Source organism: Arachis ipaensis, chromosome B3 (assembly GCF_059453495.1).
Source record: "Arachis ipaensis isolate K30076 ecotype BB chromosome B3, ASM5945349v1, whole genome shotgun sequence".
NCBI lineage: Eukaryota > Viridiplantae > Streptophyta > Magnoliopsida > Fabales > Fabaceae > Arachis > Arachis ipaensis.
In genome coordinates this window covers 15,738,590-15,764,844 of record NC_142438.1, presented here as the reverse complement: position 1 = coordinate 15,764,844, position 26,255 = coordinate 15,738,590, and the positions used below count along the sequence as shown (strand labels likewise).

Here is a 26,255-nt window from a genome sequence, read left to right as displayed (position 1 = left end):
CAGAATTATATTATAAATAAAAATATGATATAATAATACAGTTATGTATGATATAGTTAAAAATTATAATTTTTCTCCTAGTTTTGATTGTAAAAAATTTTATTCTGTTCTCTCTAAATTTTTATTTAATTCTTTCTATTTTTTAATATAAATTCGTATCATATTTATCTGAAAATAAATGTATCGAAAAATTTTAAATTTTTTAAAGTGAAAATTTTATTGATAAGGACAAAATTTTGTGCTAATTTATCATCAAAAAGTTCATCAATAACCTGTTAGTGGTAATGTTTTTATTAATCCATTGATAAAACTCATCCATAATTTGTATGTTTTTGGCATTACAAGATGTATAGCATCACTGCATCAGTGGCAGAGCTTAAACAAAATTATTAGGATAAAAATTTTTAAAATAAAATTATATAATATTTATATTAATTTTTTTAGGGTAAATCACCCATATAAATCAAACCAATAATTATTATAGGGTTCAACAAAGAGGGCATTTTTATGTAATTTGAATTAGCCTAATTTGAATTATATCTTCAATGTAATTCGAATAACCCTGATTCGGAATTCGAATTACCTACACACGCACACACCACTAATTCGAATCAACCTAATTCGAATTACACATGCTCATTCGAATTGGCCAGATTCGAATTACTCATAATTTAATTGTCTCCATTCTTTTATTAAAAAATTAATAATTGATTAAAAAAATTAATAATTTAAAATTAAAAAAAATATATTTTATTTCATACATTAAAAAAGCTAACAAAATATTTAATTACGAGACTTCTTTAAAATATTAATGACCTATCAATTCGAATTTCATACAATACTCTTTTTCCATTTTTAATAGCTCATGAATATTTTTTTATAAATTTATTTAAATTATACCACAAAAAAATATTTTATTCTATACAAAATAATTTAAAAAATAGCTTAAAAGATGTTAGGAGTATTATAAAAATTTGTAATATCCTAATAACCGAGGACATTAAAGAAATACTCTACATAGTCAATAATAATTTAGAAATTAAAAAAAATATGATTATAACCAGTATTTACCTAAATTACTAGAATATTACAAACTTTTATAGTACTCTTAACATTTTTTAAGCCATTTTTTTTTAAATTGTTTTGTATAGAAAATGGCTTAAAATGCCCTCTATTCTATGCAAAACAATTTAAGTCATTTTCTATGCAAAACAATTTAAATTATTATTTGGCTTAAAAAATGTTAGGAGTATTATAAAAGTTTGTAATATTATAGTAATTTAAGTAAATACTGGTTATAACTATATTTTTTTTAATTTCTAAATTATTATTAACTATGTAGAGTATTTTTTTGATGTCCTCAGTCTTTAGGACATTACAAATTTTTATAGTACTCCTAACATCTTTTAAACTATTTTTTAAAATTATTTTGTATAGAATAAAATATTTTTTTGTGGTATAATTTAAATAAATTTATTAAAAAATATTCATGAGTTATTAAAAATGGGCAAAAGAGTATCGTATGAAATTCGAATTGATAGTTCATTAATATTTTAAAGAAGTCTCTGTAATTAAATATTTTGTTAGCTTTTTTTAATGCATTAAATGAAATATATATTTTTAATTTTTAAATTATTAATTTTTTTAATCAATTATTAATTTTTTAATAAAAGAATGGGCACAATTAAATAATGAGTAATTTGAATCTGGCCAATTCGAATTATTATGTGCAGCGTGTGTATAATTTGAATCACCCTGATTCGAATTACTGTGGGTGTAATTCGAATCAGGTTGATTCGAATTAGTGGGTGTGTGCGTGTGTAATTCGAATCAGTGTGATTTTAGATGGACTTCGAACTAGGCTAATTCGAACTATATAAAAATATCCCTTAGTTAATTTATGAATCAATTTTTTATTTGGCTGATTTGCGTAAATTTTTGCTCCCCTTAACTTATTGACGTGATTTGCCCTTATTTTTAAATTTATTACTAGTATGACAAAAAATAAATAAAAAAAGTTATAATTATAAAAAAATTTAAAATATTGTAATCCGTGAAATATGTAAAAAAAAATTATAGTTAGAACTTAGAACAATAAATATTAAAAATTATAATATTTATTGAATATTTGAATATATTTTTTTAGAGAAAATTTAATTAAAAAACTAATGAAATATAAAAGAAATAATAAATTCAATTATAAAAGGTTACCCAATTTATTAAAGACTTGCAAATTCTTTATTAGTTTATTCAAATACAATTAAACTAATATTTATTTAATTTTTTTTTATATTTTGTCTAATGTAAAAAAAAAATTAACTTTAAAAAACTAATAAAATCTAAACTAACTTACATAAAAAAAACTATAATAATGAGACTCTGTTAGTATCAAATATGAGTTTGGTAAATATGTGATGTCTTCCCCTTAAATATTATTAGTCCAAATTCTTGTCAATTATTAGTCCAACATACATGAGTTGACCAGAAATTGTGGTTAGAAAAATATAATGCTAATCAATTAAACTAATTTTATTTTCTATCTACATATATATTACTCATATTTTTATAAAATATTTTGGAAACCATGGCTCTCATGTCCTAGAAAAACTCTGCCACTGCATAACATATATGTGCTGTTGTATTTTTTTTTAAAGATAATCTTTTAAGAGGAAAAGAAAATAAGCCGCTTAAAAATTAAGAAAACAATTTTACTATCTAACCAGAGTATCTGATGGAGATTATCTACTGAAACTAACCAAATTACATTATTAGAAGAGAAAATATTCAGTTTGGTCTCTGAAATTACACTCGAACCTCAATTTAGTCCTTAAAGTTTTAATTGCCTCAATTTAGTTCTTGAACTTTTCAAATTTTAATCACGTTAGTCTCTACAGTGGTTTTCGTCACAGAGTCAATTGAAAAGTTCAGAGACTAAATTGAGGCAATTGAAACTTCAAATACTAAATTAAGATTTGATTATAAACTCAGGGATCAAATTGAGTATTATGTCTTATTAGAATTAATCTTTATCCTATACTTAGCTAACTAATCAGCTACTGAGTCTTGCTTCACGAGGAACCCAATCAAAATGAACATCCCTTTGTCGAAGGATCAGAGCCTGAATTTTTAAGACCAAATCAAGCTCTTGACAATTATTGGCACAACTAAGATTTTGGAGGAGGATAAAGACTTCTAAATAATCCGTTTCACAAATAATTTTTTTTAGACTATTCTTTCAAGTCAAAACAAGTTTTCTTCAAATCGTATACAATTCACATCTATCTATATTCCAAGGAGGGATAGAGTCCGAGCAACCCAAAATTGAATTACCACTAAAACTTTTAATACAGCTAAAACTAGCTAAACTCCAATTAATAACAAGATTAGCATCACAATTAATCTTATAAATATTCCTCGAAAGAGGTTCCCATAAGGCCATAACAGCCGCTAATCAAGGTGCTTGGAAATAGTGAGGCTTATCAAACAGTGTATCTTATTCAAAGTAGATGTATCAATATAGGAATAATTTAAATATACACTAGGTTTCATCATATAGTTAGAGTGTTAGACATAATTTTTTGTACTCGAGAGGATAACTTTCCAACTTTGGTTATCCACTTCACCTATTTATTACGAGGATAGATCAATAGTTAATGGATGGTAAGAAAATTAATTAATTAATACAGTTCTTAACATATTGAATTATGAATTATGAAAAAGTTTAGGAACCAGAACTATAATCTCACACTATTAAAAATATTAATAATAATTAATTGATGGTTATAAATTACAAAATCTGCTAATTTCTAACACTCCTGATGAATTATATGAATATCACGCACCGAATCAGCAAACATTTCATTATTATCTTCTTGATTGTATATACATTGAAAAAAAAAACATTTACTATACTAGCTAAACAAATAAGAGCACATTAAAAAATAAGATAAAAAAATGAAAGGAACACGCATTATTTCAGAAATAATTTTTAAAAAAAATTATTGATTGTACAAGCATTCAAGCAAGGCCGAAACACAGCATTATTAGGTGGTTGTTATTTATTTATCTGGGGCACAACTAGTTTCATATATCATATCACACACATAAAGAAACTGAATGTGGCATGTGTGTCATATATATGGGGGGCCCAAAATTTTGTGTGCTAGCATTTCAATTTCAGCTAGTTTAGTCATAATAATATAATGTGACCATACATATATGCAACACTAATATAACATGTGCCATTTACATCTATTTTTTCTGCCATGCTTTGGTGGTCCTGTTTTATTATCAAGATTCAAGTTCAACTTTCACAGCAAGAAAGTAGAATCAGAAATAGAGGTGTGAAGAATTGAAGAGAAGATGAGAGGAATGTAAATTTGAGTAGTATTAGTTGTTCCTCTAAGCCAGAGTTACAAGAATACCAATAACTACTCAACTAACTATAATAGTCTAAACTTCCTATTTTCAGTATTTTGTTACAACTAATTTACCTAATCTTTCTTCTTTTGACCCCTTCTTCTTTACAATCCCCTCAAACTTAGTACTGATTTTTGTATCACTCTAGCTTTGTGTTGAAATTTTTTAAAGGTTGGAGTTGATGGTAGCTTAACTAATATATCAGCTATTTGTTCAATTTCTGAAATATGTATTATATATAATGTATTAGTTTTAACTTTGTCTCTTATAAATTGAATATCTAATTGAAAATACTTTATTTTATCATGTAGAATAGGATTTGTTGTTAACATAACTGTACTGATGTTACGGCAAAAGAAAAGATTGTAAAAATTTTTACTAGTTGAACTTTCAGTTCTACTAAGATTTTTTATCCATACTATTTTTGCCTCATGTGAAGCTAGGCTCCTAAATTCAGCCTCTGATGATTATTTGCTAATGGTGAGTTGTTTCTTGCAAGACCAAGATACAAAATTAGTTCTCAGAAAAATAAAAAATCTTGAGACTAACCTTTGATCCTCTAAATATGATGCCGGACATTATTAACAAATCCATATATAAACGAAAATGTGAACACTTGTGAAATATGACGTCTTGTTCTTTAATTCTTTGTAAATATTTCGGGTTTGTTTGAGTTCCATTCTCGAAAAAATCATATTCTTTTAAAAGATTTTTTATAAAAATAAAAGTGATTTTATGTTTGGATATTTTGTGTAAAAAGATTTTTTTGTTTATCAATTGTGTTTGAGTAAAATAAAATAAAAATATTTTTTTGTTCATTTATTACGTAAAAAATATCTTTTTTTAAGAAAAAATATATTTTAAAAAAAGATGTAAATTGTAACTTCTCAAAAAAGATGTTTTTTTTTAATTTTTTTAGTATTTTTATTTTTACTATTAAAAATTTATCAAACACACTAAAAAATAAGAAAATATTTTTTCAATAAATTTTTTTTATCGATTTAATAATGACCAAATAAACACAAATCAACAATATTTTTACTGTTTTTCAGTAAGTTATCTGTGACTTATATATGAATTGGCTCACTTTACTTACTACAAAAGATAGGTCTGATTTAATGAGTCATATATTGTAAACTTTTTACAACTGATCTATAAAGCTTTGGATATCAAAAAAGTTATCATTAGAATTGGCATGGAACTTGCTTCTGCAATTACTAGTTTAGATAATAGGTCAGTAATATATTTAGTTTAGGTGTAGGTGTGATTCTTTGACCAAAAAAAAATTTGTTGCTCCAAATAAATGTAAGAGAAAAATATAAAAAGTTATTAGGATTTAGTTTGGAATGTTAGAAATTCTAGAATTTCTTAACTCTAAATTATCTATGTTAAATCATTAAAAAAATATATTTAAATGTAAAAACGTACTTAAATTCAATAGTATGATTAACATAATTTGATTTTTTAATCTTTTTTAACCAAAGCCTTCTTTATTTTTAATAGCCAATAGATTGAATTGCAACTACTCTAACGAAAAAAGAGTTACGAAAGCGATTTTGATGTGTTGGAGATCAAAACTCTGAATTCACTATTTATATTTAAGTGTGATATCTATTAAATCCTAAAACCCAAATAAAATAGTATATTTAATTTTATTCTTATTTAATTCCAAATAAAAAATAATAATGACTTATTTAATTATAACAGTTGAGATCACTACTATATAAATCATATAATATAAGATAACTAATTTGTGATTATAATTAATATATACATTACCTATAAATAGAATAGAAAATAATATTTGTGATTATAATCATATTTGTGATTATTTAATAATCTTCCACTTGGACTATTAACATATTAAGACTTTTACAAAAGCCTAAGTCTGTGCCTATTTTATAACAGGTCAGGTTAGGTTAGGTTAAACACATACCAAGTTGCAGTTTCTGACAGGCTATCTGACATTTTTCCACCCCTATACCTGAACATAAGTAAACCGATTAAGAACGGATTGGTTCGATTTAGGTAATTGGATACTCAATAAAACAAAAATTTAAAAAAAATAAAAAAATAAAATTTTTATCTTAAAAATTCTATAAATACAATAAACATGTAAAATTAATAGAAATAATCCAAACATATTAAACGCCAAACACATTAAAAACTAAACACATTAAAATTCAAATATATTAAATACTAAACAAATTAAAATCCAAACATATTAAACACCAAACACATTAAAAACTAAATACAAAAATACAATAGAAATAATCTTTCAAATGAATAATCTTTCAAAGTCTTCGCTCTATAATCTTTCATTTCATCAACCAAGCATGTTCAAGAGAAGAATTGTGACCTTCAAAAAATCAGCATATAATTAACTAATGTCAATATATAAAATTGATTAATTGAAAATAATTTAACAAATAAATAATTAGAAAAAAATGTTAACTTCAAATTGTTGTAAATAACATCAACTCCAATGGTTTGATTAGATACTGTTAAAGTTAAAAGCTCTACATTAACAATAATTAAATTATTATTAGAGACTTAACAATAACAATAATTACATAATGATTTAAATAAATATAATTTAAAAGTAATTATCTAATTCAAATTTTTCTTGGTCCTCAAGTTCTTTCTTTAAATCATGCTTATTCTCTTAAGTCCTCCAATTTTGTGAGAAAATTAGAAACTCAACAGGAAAAAGACTTAAAGAAATTCTAAATTATTTAAGCACACGACCACTAATACTAAATACAGACTTAGAAGACACGGTAAAGACAGGAATAGCCAACAAATCCTTAGCCTAGTGAGTAAGAGAATAATACTTCATTGATTTTAACTTCCACCAATGCAAAATGTCAAAACCAATAATGTTATCCCCGTATCGTCTTTTATGTATCTTTCCAACTCATTCTTTTTTACTTCACCTTACTTTTTTTAACCTTCAATTTAAACTCATTCTCGAAACCATCTTCCTCCTCATTTGCATTTTCACCACCAACTCCATGATCATGAGAGGCAATGCTAGAATTGAAACTATCAGAAGAACTACCATCCGCAAGAGAATATATCATGGAGCAATACTCAAACAACTTATGAATGATATCCTTCAAATTTTTCAACATATCTTTGGCTTAATTTAACCTATACACTCGATTAAGACAAAATTCAACATACTCATACTTATAACGAGGATCAAGAAAAATAACCACAAAAAAAAAAATTTTATGCCATCACCCTCCCAATATTTGTCTAATTTCACTTTTATTTTTGTCGATATCTTTTACAAACCAACATCATTACTCTTTCTCCACTTATTCAAAATTTGTTGAATGTCACACAATTCATTAAAAAAATTATTATATGTAACATTCAAAGAACCAGAAAAAGTAAGAGTTACATCATAAAATATTTTCAAGAACTTCACAAACACGTGCCTTTCACAATAGTTACAACAGGCTTCATTAGGAGAACTTTTAGAAAAATAAGCCCAAACATTACTAGGTGTCTTACTGGGTTTACGTTTTATCTCTTTTGGAGACTCACCAGTAGCTCTAGCAACTTCGGTCTGTGCTCGTGCATCAGATTCTAATGAAGGATTTGAGGCAAACAATGGTGGGGGAGCTGGACTTTGCGATGTTCCACCAGAAATATCATCGTCAGTGGCAGTGAGAGTGGCTGCACTTGGAGAAGAAGTACTTTCAACAACAGTATTGTTTACAGGATTAATTTTTTCCATTTTTGAAGTTGCGAAACACATAACAAAAGTACAGAACCATCAACTACACATAATTTTTATACATTTTAGTATTTCACAAAAACTCATAACAGTAAAAATTGAAAAAAAAATCAACAAAAACTAAAAACTTATAATTTCAACAAAATTAAACAGACCAAAAAAATTGAATAAAAAAATTATCACTTTAACAGATAACATAAACAAAAATTGAATAGAGAGTAAAACAATCAACAATTTAACATATAACATAAACAAAAATTTAACGCTTACCTGACTGAAAATGACGACCATCACAGATGGAGGTGACGGTGTTGTTGACTAGTAGATGATGACGCCATAGATGTTGACGCACGTTGGAGGAAGATGGCTGCTGGAGAGGACGACGCTGACAGAAGATAAAGCTGGCTACTGAAGAGGATGACGTTGACGGGAGACGATGACGAAAGACAAAGCTGGTTGCTGGAGAAGATGACGTTGACAGAAAAGATGATAGAGAAGACAATGCTGACGGTTCCACGGACAACGATGCTGACAGAAACGACATTGACAGAGACAATGTTAACGGAGATGTCGATGGAGACGCCGATAATGGAGAGAAAGCTGTCGTCGATTTAGTTGCATGAATAACGACGAGGTGATGAGAATTGAGGAAGTTCTACTAGAGTTTATTCTATGGATAAGAATATCGCTGCAATATGTATTTAAGTTATAATTATTAGGTTAGAATCATTAAAAGACATATATATTTAAATTGTTTTTATTTAATTAATATATAGTCAGATTTACAAATTAATTTTACACTCTTAAAACCGTTCTGAGTCAATTATTAAAGAGTTATTAGTTTAATTCAAATTGGACTTATTATCTATTAATTTTAAAATCAATTTAATTAATTCGGTTCGAATTTGAATAAATAACCGGAAACCCAATACCGATTAACACCCCTACGAGTGCTTGATGAGCAAATGACAATGCAATTCTTTTCTAGGAATTGGAATAACGTACGTCGTACTTATTATACAGGCTTTACTACAACTTAATATTATTATTATATAATGCAGCATTAAGCAATGACAACTGTTGCAACGTTTAATACACTCATACTATTAATCAGAGAATAATAGTTGGTATGGTGGCGTCAAATCATCCCCACATTATTATTACTCAAAATAGTAATGAAAACGAAGACACATCTTATTCTAATTAATTAACTTCCCTCTCATGAATCATGATTATCACATTTCGACCAACTAACCTTGAATAATACCCATGAATTTCCCATTTGATTTCTCAAGTTAATCAACTATAATCGAGGCAAAAGGTCTTTTTCTTATCATAGCAAACATACATTTTTTTTTTAAATTAGTTATCTGCTACTATATTTTTTTAGTAAAAAAATGATAAGAGTAAAGTTTCACATTATTTTATTTATTTGCACATCTTCGTGTCATACAAAAATAATACTTTTCTAATATTAATAATGTCTATGGTATATAATTTTTTCCCCCTAAATACTAACTTTAATTAGTTAACGTTAGTCATTGTAAAATTATTTTTTTAACTCTTGTTTTTTAAACTATGCAAAATTTAGAATTTAAAAGAAAATTAACTAGTATTACTTGAAAAAATTAATTTACTGATTAAACTCATAATTATATAGCGAAAACATCCAGAGAGTTGTGAAGGACAAGGGGAGAAGCTGTCAAGAAGGCAATGGGACCAAATTTGATTAGAGCACGTGATGACATGAGGGTAAACCAAGGATTTTTTTTATTTAAATTAAATAAATATAATATTTATCGATTTAAATAGACGTGAAAAAATTTTTCAAAATGCATAATTGGTCATATCACCAAAAAACAAACATATTTTAGATGTACTGATTCCGTTTTGTGATACGAAGTAGTCATAAAAGTAAATATAAAAAGACTACGCCATTTGAATTATAACTCGTTAATAGATTAAATTATTTTTATTATATTTGATTTTTTCTTAAATATATAATATATACGAATTAAATTATATTTTTAAAAATCATATTTATTAGCTATAATTTAAATAGTTCAACTAATAATCTACTAGTTAAACTAATAAATTAATAATCTGATTAGTTTGGACTATTATATATACTTCCAAATATTGGGATAATAATTCTCCTCCAATAAAGTTCCCCCGAGAATGAAGGCCTCTCATCTGAGGTAGTGACTTTTGTCATTTCCCTGTTTAACTTGACATTCCAATTTCAATGTTATGATGGGCATGTGGCACATGTGCACGTTACAGAAAGACAATAGCATAATTCATTAAGCAATAATAATCACCTTATACATATATAAGAAGATGAAGAAATTCACATGGCACTGAAACCACGACACTCTTAATAATTATTCATATTCAGAGATTGTTTGTTTCTTAGTGTTTGATTTCATTATTCCAATTACTATTCGTGTGTGTATGTATCATAACACTAATCATTATTCATTCTTTCTTTGTCAACTCTATCTATCTCTTAGCTTACAGGACTTTGTGTAAAAATTTAATGGTGGTGGTGCTCCATTCTTAATTTTCCATTTATATTTTGTGTTTTTCAAGACCCGAGTAGTGAAAATTCATTGTGCTTGATGGACAAAAATTAGAAGAATTTAGTTAACATATATTTTAAGGACACATGATAAATTTATTATTAATAAAAAATTGTATATTTTTATTTAATAAATATAAAATAAATATATTAAAAATTTAAATTTTTTATATTTTTAATAATTTTTTTAATTTATAATCTTAATATATGTTTTTAGAATACATGACAGATAAATCCAAATTAAAAAAAAAAGGTTTTGCCTTGAATTTGATGCAACTTTTTTCCCTTTAATTTGCTCAATTATTAAAGGTGGTGCGGTTTAGCGTCATCAACAAGAGTTAATTAGTGTTGCTTAATCAGGTCAACAGAAAGAACAAAGAATCCTAAATAAAAGCCAAGGCATGTACATTGATATGATGATGATGGACTTAGAATTAAATAAGATATTTGAAAAAAAATAATAAAGAATTGTATACAATGGAGGATGAATTTGAAGAGAAAAGTTTTGAAATATATAAATACGTACTTAAGAAATCTCGAATGAGTTATTTAAGTGTAAATGGAATAATAGTAACTTAATTCATTATAGCGTGTAATGATATTTTAGATTTGAAAAACAAAATGTAATGGAATGTGACTAAATTTTTAAAATAGTCTTTCATTATTTTAGTCTCTTAAATCTATAATTTATTATATTAATTATATTGATTTTTGAAATTTAATTTTAAATATAATATTAATTTTTAGATATTTTTTAACGTTGAATTAATAAATAAAGTACTGAACTAGTTCTAAGTTATTATTACCTAGATATAAAATTAAATGGTGTTTTATTTTAATGTTTGAACAAGATAAAATAAAAAGATAAAAAAAATTTATATGATGTGTAAACTGTTTTATCTCTACTTATTTTTTAAAATAATCTATTTTTATTTTGTTTAAGGATTAAAACGAAACAATATCATTTAATTCTGTATTTATTGTGATAAATAAGAGCTAATTTGATATTTCGTTCATCGACTCAATACAAAAAAAATTTAAGAACGAATATAATGCCTAAAATTAAAATTTATAAACCAATATAATAAATTTTTAATTTGAGAAATTAAAATAATAAAAATTACGAATCTTAACAATCACTATGAATATTTAGTCATGGAATGTTCTTTTTTTTTTTTTTAAAAAGGATAATAATATATATTAACAAGTGGCATTTGATGCTGCTCCACGCATTCATTTCACTTCACACTATCATAATTTTTCATCATCTAAAGTTCTTCTTTTATGTTTCGTTTAATCAAAAGATGGTGAGATTAATTAACTTTTATTACGAATTATCTTTTCTACAAATGTAATATATTATTGAATAAATTAAAGATACATAAATTGTTATCATATCCTACACGCCTCTCTGTGTTATTAAATTGTATGTTAACACCATATTATAAACATATTTCTCAACAAACTTAAATTATTGAATAACAATGCACTATTAAATAATATTTTCTCATGTCATAAATGAATAATATATGATTTTAACTTTTGCACCAACTATTTGAACAATCATTTTAAAAGGTTTGAATTTAAATTAAATATATATAATATAAAATTTTTACATAACTCAAATAATACTATTGTTCATTAAATATAGTTCCAAAATACATTATGAATAATTCCAATAATTCTAAATCCGAAGAAGGCATAGAGTGTAGAAAATGATAAATTTCAAAGCACAAACCGTTAATGATATAGTTGATGTGTGTGTCTCCTGATCATAGCAATAGATGACTCACATTTCTCCCAAGAAGGTGACACTCTCCATGACTCCTTATCATCGCTATTAATGAGCATTCATCATCACTCAACAAGACGCAAAATAAAGCATTTATTTTCATAAAGTTTGTTTTAATTGTTAGTACTTGCTAGTTAATAATTATATATGCTTATCTAATTAGTACTAATTACTGTTAGAATTTTGTTAAAATCATTCAATTCACAATAAAATGATATAATGTGACTCATTTCTATTGTTTTTAAGTTTAATTATTTTATTGGTTCTTATAATTTCACTAAATTTTTAATTAAATTTTTATATTTTTTTTAATTGAATCTATATATTGCTATTAATTTTATAATTAGATCATTTATAGTGTAAAAAATGATAGAATTAATTGAATATTTATTTACAAATTGAAAGTATTCATAATGCTAGAAAAAGTTATAGATAGTTTGCAAGGAGAAAATTCAATTGGAATGTTTGTATCAGTTGGTAGTGGTTATGGAATCTTAATATTTCGGATAAGATAAAGTTCATCATTTGGCTTGAGTTACACAATACTCTTTCCACTGAAGTTTTTCGTTACAAGCGGCAGCTGTCTGCCTGTCTAACTCGGACATTTATCAGAGATGTAATGAGACTCCATAAATTATGGAGCATTGTTTGTAGGACTGCAAAAAATCTATTTCAATTTGACAGATGTTGGATCTTTCTTTAGTTGATTCAGTTAGTGGAAGGTCTCTTGTGTCTTGATTGCGTAAGGTTATGCCCTAGCAACGAAATAATTCTTGGGGTGGGATTGTGGTGGATGTGGAGAAGTAAGTGCAATGACATTAAAAATGTTCAGTGTCTTTGGTCTGATTATATAGTGATAGCAAATGTTAAGATCACGATTAACTCTATAGGATTACATGCCGAGAAGTTTTCTTTATTTCGATGTTTAAATTACTGGATATTTTGGAAACCTTCGTCAAGTAACTTTTTTAAAATTAATTCTAATGCTAATATGGTTTCTGATTTGCAAGTGGTTGGTTTTGGATATATAATTAAAGATTCTAATGACTGTTGGGTGATGAGTTATTTGAGTAGTATTTTTTTTTTGTCTATTTTTAGATGTGAGTTATTTGTTATTTGAAGAGGACATATTCTAATTTAAAAGTGTGATATCAAATATATTATTGGTAAAACTGAATGTTTGAATATCTTGTATCTTTTATATTATAGTGCTTATGATGCCATATATGATATTTTTGATCTAATTATTGAGATTAAAGAGTTCCTAGTCAAATCTAAGTCGTCTATTTTAAATGAATTAGTCATAAAGCAAACAAAGCTACAGATTAATTAGGGTGTGATGGAGTTTTGATTAATGAGAGTCATGTTATTTAGAATTCTCCTAGGAAAAACTTTGAGCAAATTATTTACTTTCATTCAGTTTAGTTAGTTTGTTTTGTTTTTTTATTTTGTTTAGATACCCAACAAAAAAAGGAAATTTTGCAGAAAAAAACAAGAAAGCTAGTAAGATGGTTAAACCAGCTGTGATTGTCGGCTAATACCTAAGCATACCCATAAGCATTCATCTTTCTCTTCATCTGTGTCTGAGTCACACACTTAGAGAGAGAAAGAGAGTGCTTCATTGTCAATAGACCCCTTTTTGTGGCTTCTATTGTATCTCCAACTTGGCAACAAAGGTTGAAACTTTCAACATCCTCCGTTCCAATTAATCATGGGCATGCAATTACTGCCACTATTATTGTTATCATTGCGATGATGGTTACTACTTACTAGTGGTGAGGGTGTGGGTCAGTTCACTGAATGAGGGAATAGGTGGAGCTTGGAAGCAATGTAGAGGGAAGAACCACTATATGGTTTCAAGAAAGATTCGTTTTTTATTTGAAATGGTTCCATTTTGATGCTAAAAGTGAGGATTTTGAGAAGTGGGGAATGGTGTGAATTTGGTATCTAGCATAGCAATATCCGAAAGATTTTATTTTTGTTGGTGTTTTTGGGGTTTTCTCTTTTGAAATTTGGGGGGTTTGAGGGATCAAGAGCAATGGAGTCTCGGATGGATCAGTATGAGATCATGGAACAGATCGGAAGAGGTGCTTTTGGAGCTGCCATCCTTGTTCATCACAAATCTGAGAAGAAAAAGTAATGATCCCCGTTTTCTTCTGCATTTGGGTGTTTAGCTTTTCTTTCTTCATAGGTAGCTTCAAAAGATTAGAAAAAATAAAATAAAATAAAATCTAATGGATAAATGTTTGGTTTTCCATTGGGATTGCAGATATGTGTTGAAGAAAATCAGGCTTGCTAGGCAGACTGAAAGATGCAGAAGATCTGCACATCAAGAGGTTAGTTTGGTGTTTATTGTAATTCCCTTTACATCAGGATTGTTCTTTTTGAAATTGGAGATTTGATCATTGTTGTTGCTAATTGGGCTTCGTAGATGGCTCTTATTGCTAGAATCCAGCATCCTTACATTGTAGAATTCAAGGAGGCATGGGTTGAGAAGGTGAGAGACCCTATCACTTTCTATATCTATATAATATATGATGTGTTTTCATCATAGTCCAGTTTTCTTTTTCAACAAATGGTTAAATTTTTGCAATATTGCTCTATTATAACATTTTCTTTTTTAATAATGATATATCATCCTAATTCCTAAACAAGGAAAATTTTGATTACTCTTTTTCTTTTTTTCAGTTAAGCAGCTAAAGCATTATTCTTTTGTTGTAGGGTTGCTATGTCTGTATTGTTACTGGATACTGTGAAGGAGGAGATATGTAAGTTTATTATGGTTATATGTATGAGCTTGTTGCCGACTCACTTAAAAGTTCATAATTTTGTTGTGCATAATTCCTTGATTTACTGGTTTTCTTTCATTTTTTGAATAGGGCCGAATTGATGAAGAAAACAAATGGTGCTTACTTTCCTGAGGAGGTATTGTGATGGATGTGTACGCGGTGTATTGTTTTCCTATAATATTAAATTAGTTTTAGATTTTCACGTTGAAGTTGTTGAAATTGTTCAGAAACTCTGCAAATGGTTCACTCAGTTACTCTTGGCAGTGGAATATCTTCATTCAAATTTCGTTTTACATCGTGACCTAAAGGTATACACTTGTATGAAACAAATTATGTGGTCCACTTCTCTTGCCTTCTTCGTGTAATCTATATTTAGTCTGGTTTTGTTGATTTTGCCAACAGTGTTCCAACATTTTTCTTACCAAGGACCAAGATGTTCGCCTCGGTGAGTCTATCTACCATCTTTGGCTACATTGTTGATAGAGTTTTAATTCTCCCTTCTGAATTTTTCTGTGTTTCCTGATTATAGGGGATTTTGGGCTCGCTAAGACGCTAAAAGCAGATGATTTGGCTTCATCGGTATGTCTGAAATAATGAATTTGCATCTTCTTCTTTCTCTTCCTTGAATCTGAACTATTTAGTTTAAAAGATGTAAGGATCCATTCTATACTTCGTTCTATATAGCTTATATCACATTGGTGAATTCTGCATGATAACACCATTTACTGATGACAAGTTACAGATTTAGTGTAGACATTTTCGTTTTTATATTATTCCCCTCTCTTGCTCTTGTACGAAGACATACAGTTACACTAAGAAGACAGCTATTCTAATACAACATGGACCTTTCTCTCCTAGTTTTCATTCCCTCTTACTTCTTGTGTTCATGAAAACCGAAGCATCAAGTTTTTCCTTAGCACCATTTTCCTATTTTTACATTTATTTGAAGCTTTGCACCTTACTACTTAATTTTCTCTAACCATATATCTAAACTAGCTTTGAACAGAACCATGGATGCTGAACAGAATCTGGCTAAATTATCTTATCCTTTTAACCATAAAAAGAAGTATTAATGTTTGTTTCATGCAAAGCATTAAGCCTGTGTTTACTTGAACTAAAATTGGCACTAAACTTTTATACGCGGAGGTATTTGCCTATTTATTTTAGGCAAAAAACCTGGGTGGTACTAGATTTATTTATGAGAATTTTGAACTAGATTTTTCCATGTTTTATTCAATTCTGTTATAATTTTTAATATTCATCTGGAAGATTATGCTGCAGGAAACTTCATGTTTGATAATATGACATTACAGAACAGTCACCCCAAACCCGAAGTGTAATTAGTTATTGTGGTGAATTTTTTTATGCAGGTGGTCGGGACTCCCAATTACATGTGTCCTGAACTGCTTGCGGATATTCCTTATGGATTCAAATCTGATATCTGGTCACTAGGTATGTATCTTTAGAGGCAAGCATCTGATACTTCTCGGTTTGGTAGTTTTGCTGTGGCTAAAAATTAAAATGCATTCTTATGCTGTTCAGGGTGCTGTATATATGAGATGGCTGCTCATCGCCCGGCTTTTAAAGCTTTTGTAAGATTTCTTTATTTTTAATTTATGTTTAGGATTTTGATAAAATGTGAAATTGTAAAAATACGCCATGAACTATGCATTTTCGTTCTGTTATCTATTTTGCTGTTGACTCTATTATATTAGTAACATGGTATATTGTGTTTCAGGATATGGCAGGACTAATAAGCAAGATAAACCGTTCCTCTATTGGCCCGTTGCCTCCTTGTTATTCCCCTTCCTTGTAAGATTCCATATGCTTATGTTAATGTTGCTGGTTCAATTCTTATTTGTCGTCTTTTATGTCGAAAATCTTAGTTTTTGTTGACTTGTGTTCCTACAGGAAAACACTGATAAAGGGCATGCTAAGAAAAAGTCCGGAGCATCGGCCAACAGTAAGGCTCTCTTGAAAATAAATAATTTGCATTATCGAAATGGTTTAGTATCATTGCTTATCCTAAACATTCTCACTCTCAACTTTTCACAGGCATCAGAAGTGTTAAAGCACCCTTACTTGCAACCTTATGTTGATCAATATCGTCCGTCTTTTAGTTCTCCAACATCATGTTCTCCAGGAAAACCGATTTCAGCTGTCAATTATTCTAGAAAAAATATGGCTGAAAGTCAAAGCAGTACTAGTTCAAGTAGTGACAAAGACAGTTTGATGTCACATGAGAGACACATTGCAACATCCGTGCCCGAGCATAACAAAGCCACCGAAACAGATATGGCATCAATTGATGACGATAGCTCAGAGAATCTCCTGGCTAGTGAAGAAGAAAACGGCTCTAATAATGTCAATGCTAAAGCAACTGAGCAAGAAGTGATGAAACCATCTTATAATGAGCCATGTTCTAATATTGAATCTAAGCAGCCGAAAACAATTAGAAGTATAATGATGGCGTTAAAAGAAGGAAAACTTAGAGAAGCAACTTCTCCGATGAGAGGCAATCGCATAAAGGTTGGTGGTGTATCAACACCAAAGACTAATATAGAGACGTTGTCCAAATTGCCAAAACCCAATTTCACAGCTCCTGGATTGAAGCCAAATGTAGAGTCCCCAGCTGTTGCGCATCCAAAGGGATCCCCGGACTCTGTAAAACGAATACAAGGATTGCATCCTTCAAAGCATCAGGTACAGTAGCATTTAAAGATATCTACTGTCCTAGTTATTTTTTGAAGATTTTATCTTAACAGTGAAATATATTTCCGGTTTCCCGGATTCTTGTTTATGCTTGTTAGCAGTTGCCAGTGACAGAGTCCTCACCAAAAGCGAAACCTAGGCACGACTTGACTTCGCCATCTGGCAATGTCAAACCAGTAGAGGGAGAAGGACTTCCTGATAGAACATTGCAAAGGACTCCCCCTACCTTAACTAGACGACCTTCATTTCCGGCTCGAATGAGGCCAGTTGGGCTTGATGTTCCAAATGCAACAAATGATAATGGGAAGTCAGGTTCAAATAGAACAGCTCAGGAGCCCGACATTAGCCGTTGTCAGTTGACCAATGGCAATGTACCACATCTTTCTAGACCAGCTGCTAGAGAGCCTCAGAAGGCTTTTGGCCGAAGCTCCAAAGGAATGCAAACAGACAGCAGTAATTCCGCATCATCTTCGGTCTCTATTCAAGGATGTGAAATTTATGATGATGCAACAATTTTTATTGACATGAGAGAAGAAACACTTCCTGATAACGAGAATGTACTCAAAAATGTAGGTGCAGAATCATGCCCACCTACAACCTGTGCACATTGTAAGAAGGTTGAAAACGTTTGCAACAAGACTGGCGAGGTTACCTGGAGTTTTCGGAACACTAATAGTAATGAGAAAATGGATTCAAGGATAAGTCTTGATCTCCCTATTGAAGATTCTGAGGTTACTTCTGCATCAGAAGATAGCCTTCCTGTTAAACATACAAGTATCAATGTTTCCTTTGGATCTGATAATAAATCTGTAGGCCCTTGTGCTGAAGCCGCAGACGAAATCATAGATCATCATGATATTTCTAAGGAAATAACATTAGCCACAACTATCCAACATCCACTTGAAAATTCTGCAGAAAAGCCGGTTTATGGCGGTGTTCTTCCACTAAGGAAGTCTGAAGGTAAGTCTGAAATCGTTTGTCAGCCAGAACCCATGTGTAAGTCCTCTGGGGACGACAAATCCACAGTGAGGGAGCGATTATCATCGGTGTCTGAAACTGCTCCTCTGATTACATCTACTAAGCTATCGAGCCAGAAAGTCTTGCAAGAGAAAGGTACTGTTGTGCAGAATCCAGCACCGGAAAGGCCAGATGCTGGCCATCTTCCTCCGGCCTTTGATGATGTCATCCATGTAATACGGCATAGCAGTTACCGGGTTGGAAATGAGCAGCCAGTTAAGGAATCTGTTGAGAAAGGAGTTCAAAATTTAGATGTTGGTAAGTTCATCAATGTTGTGAGGGATGATGTAGAAGCAAGAAATTCAAGCCCTCCTTTGACATTGAAATCTTCTAGTTCCTCTGAACTGCCAAGCACGAAACCAAATACATCTGATCAGTTCGAAACAAGAAACAATGGCACTCTGCCAATCGTTAAATCTCCAAGTTTCTCTGATGCTTCATGCATGAAATCAACTATGTCTGATCATGCTGGTCTTAAGGAACAAGACAAAAGCAACCCGGTTTCATTAGTTTCAGAATCTAATTCCACCGAGTTAAGTAAACACGATACTCCTACAACCGAAGACAAACCTCCGGTGAAGGAAATACTGGATGTGAAATCTTTCAGGCAGAGAGCCGAGGCACTCGAAGAGCTCCTAGAATTGTCTGCGGAGTTGCTGCAGCAAAATAGATTGGAGGAACTTCAAGTTGTTCTGAAGCCCTTTGGGAAAGACAAGGTTTCGCCAAGGGAGACAGCGATTTGGTTAGCGAGAAGTCTTAAAGGAATGATGTCCGAGGAATGCGGAGGACGCGGTTCATGAGGTATCTTCGTTCACACGTAACAAGTTCGCTCCTAATTGATGTTTTACAATTTGCTTTTAATAGTTCATATCTATTCAAGTTCCTCTTGAATTTTTAAGAGTACAAAAACAATCATTGTAATTCTTTCAATGCTTTTATGCTGTTGTAAATAGTGACCATACAAAATTAATAACATCAACTTCCGGTCAATTGTATGGACATTGTGTGCCTCCAGCACATTTGTTAAAGATAAAGTGTACACATTATGGACTTAAGTCTGTTGGTTTCAACAACACAATAAGGCAAGACACAAAGGATAGAGGGACACAAAAATTAATATTTTTGTATTTTATTTGGTGGTAAACTATATATGAAAAAGAATACATTATAAAAGTTTAATTTACTCTCATTTTCTTTCACACAATTTAAAAATAAAAATATAACGATAAAAAATATAATTATGAAAAATTAATAAGAATAATAAAAGAAAAAATATAAAAATAAACTGCCTCTTATGAGTGTCTATGTGTCATTTTTGTTAAAAAAGATACAAAATAAACTAATTTAGTATTTCAAGATATAATGTCTATGGCCATGATCCATCATGTCTCTGAGTTCCGTAGGTGTCATTGTCTTATTGAGTGATATAATGCAAAGCTAAGAGACAGAAATGCGTGTACTGACACTTAACTGACTCAAGCTGATAAAAAAGGGTCTTGGAATGATTGGTAGAGACAAAATTGTAGGAACATATTCAGTTATTAACTGCTTTTTGGCTCCTTGTTTGTATAGTTCTCATTTTGTCGCCAAATTCAGATATCAAACATTCATTTGCAACTCAATAGTTTCCCATTCCCCTCTTGTTTCCATTTTTTCGTTGAAAGCACAGTGGAACATGCCTAGAAACTAGGTACTTTATTTATTTATTTATTTATTGTTAGCAATTTCTACGCGGTTTGTGTTCATATATATACCTTTATGGTTCCTTCATTGTCTTTCATCATACCCTTTCCACTTTTAAATCATTGCATTACTTTCACCCACATAACAACACTTGTCTGTTGCCATTTAAGCCTAAAACTCGGCTGCAAGTGCGCGCGCACATACACACACTTATTTGAAGATCAGAACCAATGGATGTCGAGCACTCTACTAATGGTGCCAGCACTGCCACAGCAAGTAGGACCTCATCAGGCAATGGTGGCTGCATCCGGAAACTGATTTTGGCTCTGGTTTTAGTGTTTGTTCTTTTGATGGTGATCTTCAGCATAGTTTGGTTTGTCATGGACATACAAGAACCCACCTTTCAAGTCACCTCATTCTCTGTCTCCAACTTCAGTGTCTCGACCACTCAACTAAGAGGGAAGTACCAAGTGGAACTAGCCATATTGAACCCCAACAAGAAGATCGAAGTTGTGCTTGACCATTTCAATGTGTTGGTGTACTATGGTCAGGTGGGGCTCTCGGTGGCTGCGACGAAGCCTGTGTACCTTGAGAAGCTGGCCAACAAGACTGTGGTTGTGTCCTTGGTCGTGAGGGACTCGCCCAGGTTCGTGCGCAAGGAAGTGCCAGAGAATATGGTTAAGGAATGGAACAAAGGAGTGGTGAACTTCGACGTTAGAATGGTGGTTAGGGCAAGATTTGAAGCAGGAATCTTGCCAAGCAAGGAAAAGTTCTTGGATGTTTTCTGCGGGGATCTTGATGTGGGGTTCTTCTCTCCAAAAGACAGTGGCAAGCTTTTGGGTATAGGAAAGCATTGCCATGAGGCTGAAGAAGACATTGATTGAAAAGAAGACCAAAAGATGATGGTAGAAAAAGAACGGGTGAAAACTCAGGTGTAATTAGCTTCATATGAAGTTGATAGTTGAGAGTTGTTACATGATAATTTAGTCAAATCTGTTAAATTATTTAATGACTTTCAGTTATCAACTTCACATGAAGTTAACTGCACCTGAATTTCTATCAAAAGAAATATTAGGTGAATAAATTATTTTTGTAACTATAGTCTAACTAAGTCTTTCTTCTCCTTCCTTTTTAACTAAAATTTCTAGTTATCAATTCTCAATCTATTAAACCAACCTGGTTACCAAAATGATTTGGTCATATAGCATCACCCTTGGTAGAAAATGGAACCTTTTGAGTTCTATGGGTCATGCATATATTGGAGTACTTAATTTTGTAGCTGATATAAAAATTGAGCGTCAGAAATGAATTTTCTCTCATATGAAAGTTTTACATAGCTTACTTATGTGCGATCTTTTACTATTAATTTATTAAATGAGGTTCAAATGAGATACAGAGCCTAGCATGAAAGATAATTTTATTTATTTAAAAAATGATTTTTGGGTTAAAATTTGGTTGTTTAATCTATCAAACGAAATTACATGGTTATTTTGATTGTATAGCTATAAGGTATAATATAGAAAAGTTGATAGAAGGATAATGACTCTAACGTGCATATATTTTTTCGGTAATGCTATGGGAGAGAAAAAACAAAGGTCAGAATTTATCTTATTTATTTTATTTAATTAAATAAAATAAGTTTTGACTAATTTTTTTTGTTATCAAACATTTATGATATTTCTCTTTGCGTTCTGAGTATTTAATGTGGAAGAAAATTGTTTGGCATTGCTTGATTAGGAAAACCCAACCAATTGAGGCACATTACCGTTATAAAGAGTTTGATTTAATTATTATAGAATATAGATAGAACATCAATTATGTGGCCAAATTTAATAGATAACTACTCTTCTCCCTTAATTATAGAAAAGACAGAACATCCTCATATATAAACACCCCCTAAATTATATGATCATCTCTTTATATGATAAGTTGATAACCTTTATTTCCAACTCCTTTTAGATAGAATATTGTGTGGACCTCATCATTTATTATCAAATAGAATATAATAAATTCTACAAAATCATAATATCATAAACATACAAAATAAGTTAATAATAATATAAATTTAATTTTAATACAATAATATTGTATATAAATTTTATACATATATTTAATTATATATTATCATATTAAAAAAATATTATGTACATATAAAAATCAATCACTAAATTAATTATAATTTATTTATGCATATATACATATATTATTTGTACATGTTTATTGTATATTTTTATATTTTAATATATATTTTATACTAATAATTAATTTAATAGTTGTTAGCCAAAATAAATACTTTTCACAACTATTGTATAAACTATCATTTTAAAACCAGATATAATTGAGTCACTATACATATAATTAATTAATTAAATGACTGTAAATTTTTTTTAAACAATATTTAATATATCAAAGTTAAGTTGATAACAGATGCCTTATATAAAATAAGAACACACCTCCATGATCGATTGTTGCAGTTTGGAGCATTCTAGGAAAGAGGCAAAGGGAGTGATGAGGTCTTCTGAAATTAAAGTTGAAACAAACCAATAGCAAATTTATAAAATCTTAGTAGTATTTAAATATTTAATTATTGTCGATTGCATTTAGGTGATTCCGTTACTTGTTTTGCTTCTTCCCTTTCACCTTTCACGTCTAAGATCTCTGGACCCCTCAACAAAGGTATCAATTACGCGTCTATATGGAAATGACTTTCTTCTCCTTTTCCTACTCTTAGTAGTCGCAGGAGCCTGTTTTCAATTATGATGACAGAGACATCAAAGAGTTCTCTTCTTGTGTCATGGACGTTCGTCCTCTCCTCGTCATCTAGCTCATTCTCTGTCATTGCTGATAAACTTTTATTCCTCTACTGCTTTTTTAATTTTATTTCTGTGAGTTAATTGTTGTTTTTTTTAATTAATTTTTTAATTATTAATTGTTTTTTTTTTTTTGAGTTAATTGTTATTTTGAGTTAATTTTTTGAATTGTTTATTGTTGTTAACATGGATGAATTGTTATTTTTGTTCTGAGTTAATTATTTTTGATAATATAACTGAAACAAAATTTTAATTCATCAAAAACATCAGTTACAAACAATTTTTCAGCAATTGCTATCTCAGCAGTCACATTCTGATAAAACAATAAATAATTTATCGTTGAAAATTCTAAAAAATAAAGTACACGTTTTAGAAATAATAGAATTGGTTAGAATTTTAGTTAGAATTTTACCGAATATGAGAGATTTTTAAAGAATAAATAATAAGTATAATAATAAATTTATTTTTTTTAAAATTTTTTTAATGTTTGTTATCAAGAGAGACCTAATTAATTAAAAAAAATAAATGATCTAAAGACTCAATTAAAAAAAAAAGGAACCAAATTAAAAATATAGTAAAATTATAAAGACTAACAAAGTAATTAAACCTTTTTATTATTCATTTGGATCAGAATTTATAATATTTTTTGGTCGGTAGAATTTATAATACTTAATTCGTTAGTTATAGTTCAACTATGAAATCATATAATAAAAATGTAAGAGAATTATCAAAATTTATTGTTTATCATTAATATTTAAAAATATGAAATAAAATATGTTGTTGAATTATTAACTAGACTAAAAAAAACAAAACTAAGAATTAAATTGATGACTAAGCAAAAACAAAAAATAATCAATTGTGATAACCTCTAACATTTCTCATCCTCTAAATCAACACGTTAATTAACAACAAAACATATGTAACTATTCTTTTAACGTATAATCTATTATTTTGCACGATATGAGCACGCTCAGGTCGAAGAAAAAAATAAGATAACACCATGATAAGGTATAACTAGAGGTAATAGTTAAATTAATTTCTGGAAGATAAGTATTTTTTAAATTTATCATTGAAATATTTTTTAATTAAATTGATCTTTTAAAGATTACAAATTAATTATATTTGTCTTTCAATTACTCCATTAACAATTTTTTTTAAAGATTGATGCTGTAAAATGTTAATTGATAATATATATAATACCTAATATGTCTAATTAGATATTGACAAAATATATTTATGAAAATTTATTTTTTTTGAACAAAAGGAGCTCAACACACAAATGTGGAGCAAGCAGGAAATAAAGACAATAACTAAAATACGAACATAAACACGGTACAAAGAATCTAATCCGTTGTCATTTCCGGCATTGCCATCAACAACCAAACGGATCAACCCCGCACCATTTTCTGTAACTCAAAAATGACCTATTCTTGATAGCATCAACTCCTGTCACAGAGTTCTGAAAAACTCTGCGATTTCGTTCCAGCCAAATGTTACAAACAACTGCAAAGAATCCTACCAACCACTTGTTTTGTTCAGAGTTACCACCAGGCACTTCGTTGTGGTAGAAAGGGTCATTGGTCACGTACCTGTCGTACCCCAAGGGACCAAGTCGATCTTTACCAGACATCTTTGAAAAAAGACAACAAAGGAAAGGAAACAAATTTTGTTTCAAATGATACTGAAAATTCCACTACTCATTATGATGTATCTGATTTCTTCGAGGATCCTGAAGAAAATATTGGCCATTTGATCAATGATGGAATAGTTTAATATGTGTGTTTGTTAAGTATCTATGTAAATAAATAATGTAAAGTATTGTTAAGTTTTATTTTCTATGTATTTAAGTTTCAAATATGATGTATATAAATAATGAAATATTAATTTTTATGAATTTTGAAATCATTAAATGTGTCATATTGTAAAATAAAATTTTAGTATATGACATTATTTTTATGTACAATATTTCTTAGAAAAATAATTCTGATCAAGTATTCAATTTAACTGTGCATACTACTCATTTTATTATTATTATTATTATTATTATTATTATTATTATTATTCTTTGAAGAAAATGGCAAGGATATATAATGAAGATGTATGCCTTGCGGATAGTGCAAGTTCGCACACTATTCTCAAAAGTGTATATATTTTACCCATCTTGTGCCAAAAGAGGAATATGTTAATACTATTATTGGCTCAGGCAATGTAATAGAAGGCTCCGGAAGAGCTATAATTTTGTTTCCTGGAGGAACAAAATTTATAATAAATAATGCACTATTATCTACCAAGTCCCTGAGGACTTTGTTGAGTTTCAAAGATATTCGCCGAAATAGATATCATGTTGAGACAATGAATGAGGGAAATCATGAGTATTTATGTATCACAACTCATGATTCAAATAAGAAGGTTATATTAGAAAAGTTGCCCTCACTTTCATCTGGGTTATATTATACCAAGATTAGTGCAATTGAATCACATGCCACTGTAAACCAGAAGTTTACTAGTCCAAATGAATTCATAACTTGGCACAACCGATTGGGTCATCCGGGAACAACCATGATGCGGAGAATTGTTGAAAACTCCCATGGACATTCACTAAAGAACCAGAAGATTCTTTGTTGTGCTGCATGTTTTCAAAGGAAGTTAATTTTAAGGTCATCACCAGTAAAAATTGGATTTGAGTCCCCTGAATTCCTAGAAA

The 26,255-nt window shown here is 29.4% G+C and overlaps 2 protein-coding genes across 2 annotated transcripts; both read left to right on the top strand.

Annotated features, from left to right (window-relative positions):
* Positions 1 to 14,083: 14,083 nt before the first annotated feature.
* LOC107632585 (serine/threonine-protein kinase Nek5) lies at positions 14,084 to 22,080 on the top strand. Its single transcript, XM_088508380.1, has 15 exons — positions 14,084 to 14,676; positions 14,810 to 14,876; positions 14,972 to 15,037; positions 15,262 to 15,308; positions 15,420 to 15,465; positions 15,557 to 15,637; positions 15,732 to 15,774; positions 15,859 to 15,908; positions 16,700 to 16,781; positions 16,872 to 16,921; positions 17,068 to 17,141; positions 17,241 to 17,292; positions 17,385 to 18,032; positions 18,143 to 19,859; positions 20,912 to 22,080. Exons 1-14 carry the CDS (start codon positions 14,579 to 14,581, stop codon positions 19,856 to 19,858), a joined length of 3,120 nt encoding a protein of 1,039 aa, XP_088364506.1. The 5' UTR covers positions 14,084 to 14,578; the 3' UTR covers position 19,859; positions 20,912 to 22,080.
* Positions 20,972 to 21,625, top strand: LOC107632584 (uncharacterized). Its single transcript, XM_016336248.1, has one exon. The coding sequence runs from the start codon at positions 20,972 to 20,974 to the stop codon at positions 21,623 to 21,625; it is 654 nt and encodes a 217-aa protein (XP_016191734.1).
* Positions 22,081 to 26,255: the final 4,175 nt, after the last annotated feature.

Coding starts and splice junctions, on each gene's coding strand:
- LOC107632584 (XM_016336248.1), top strand. CDS start 20,972: ATGGATGTCGAGCACTCTACTAATGGTGCCAGCACTGCCACAGCAAGT.
- LOC107632585 (XM_088508380.1), top strand. CDS start 14,579: ATGGAGTCTCGGATGGATCAGTATGAGATCATGGAACAGATCGGAAGA. Junction 16,922..17,067: donor GCCCGGCTTTTAAAGCTTTT/GTAAGATTTCTT, acceptor ATTGTGTTTCAG/GATATGGCAGGACTAATAAG. Junction 17,142..17,240: donor CCTTGTTATTCCCCTTCCTT/GTAAGATTCCAT, acceptor GTGTTCCTACAG/GAAAACACTGATAAAGGGCA.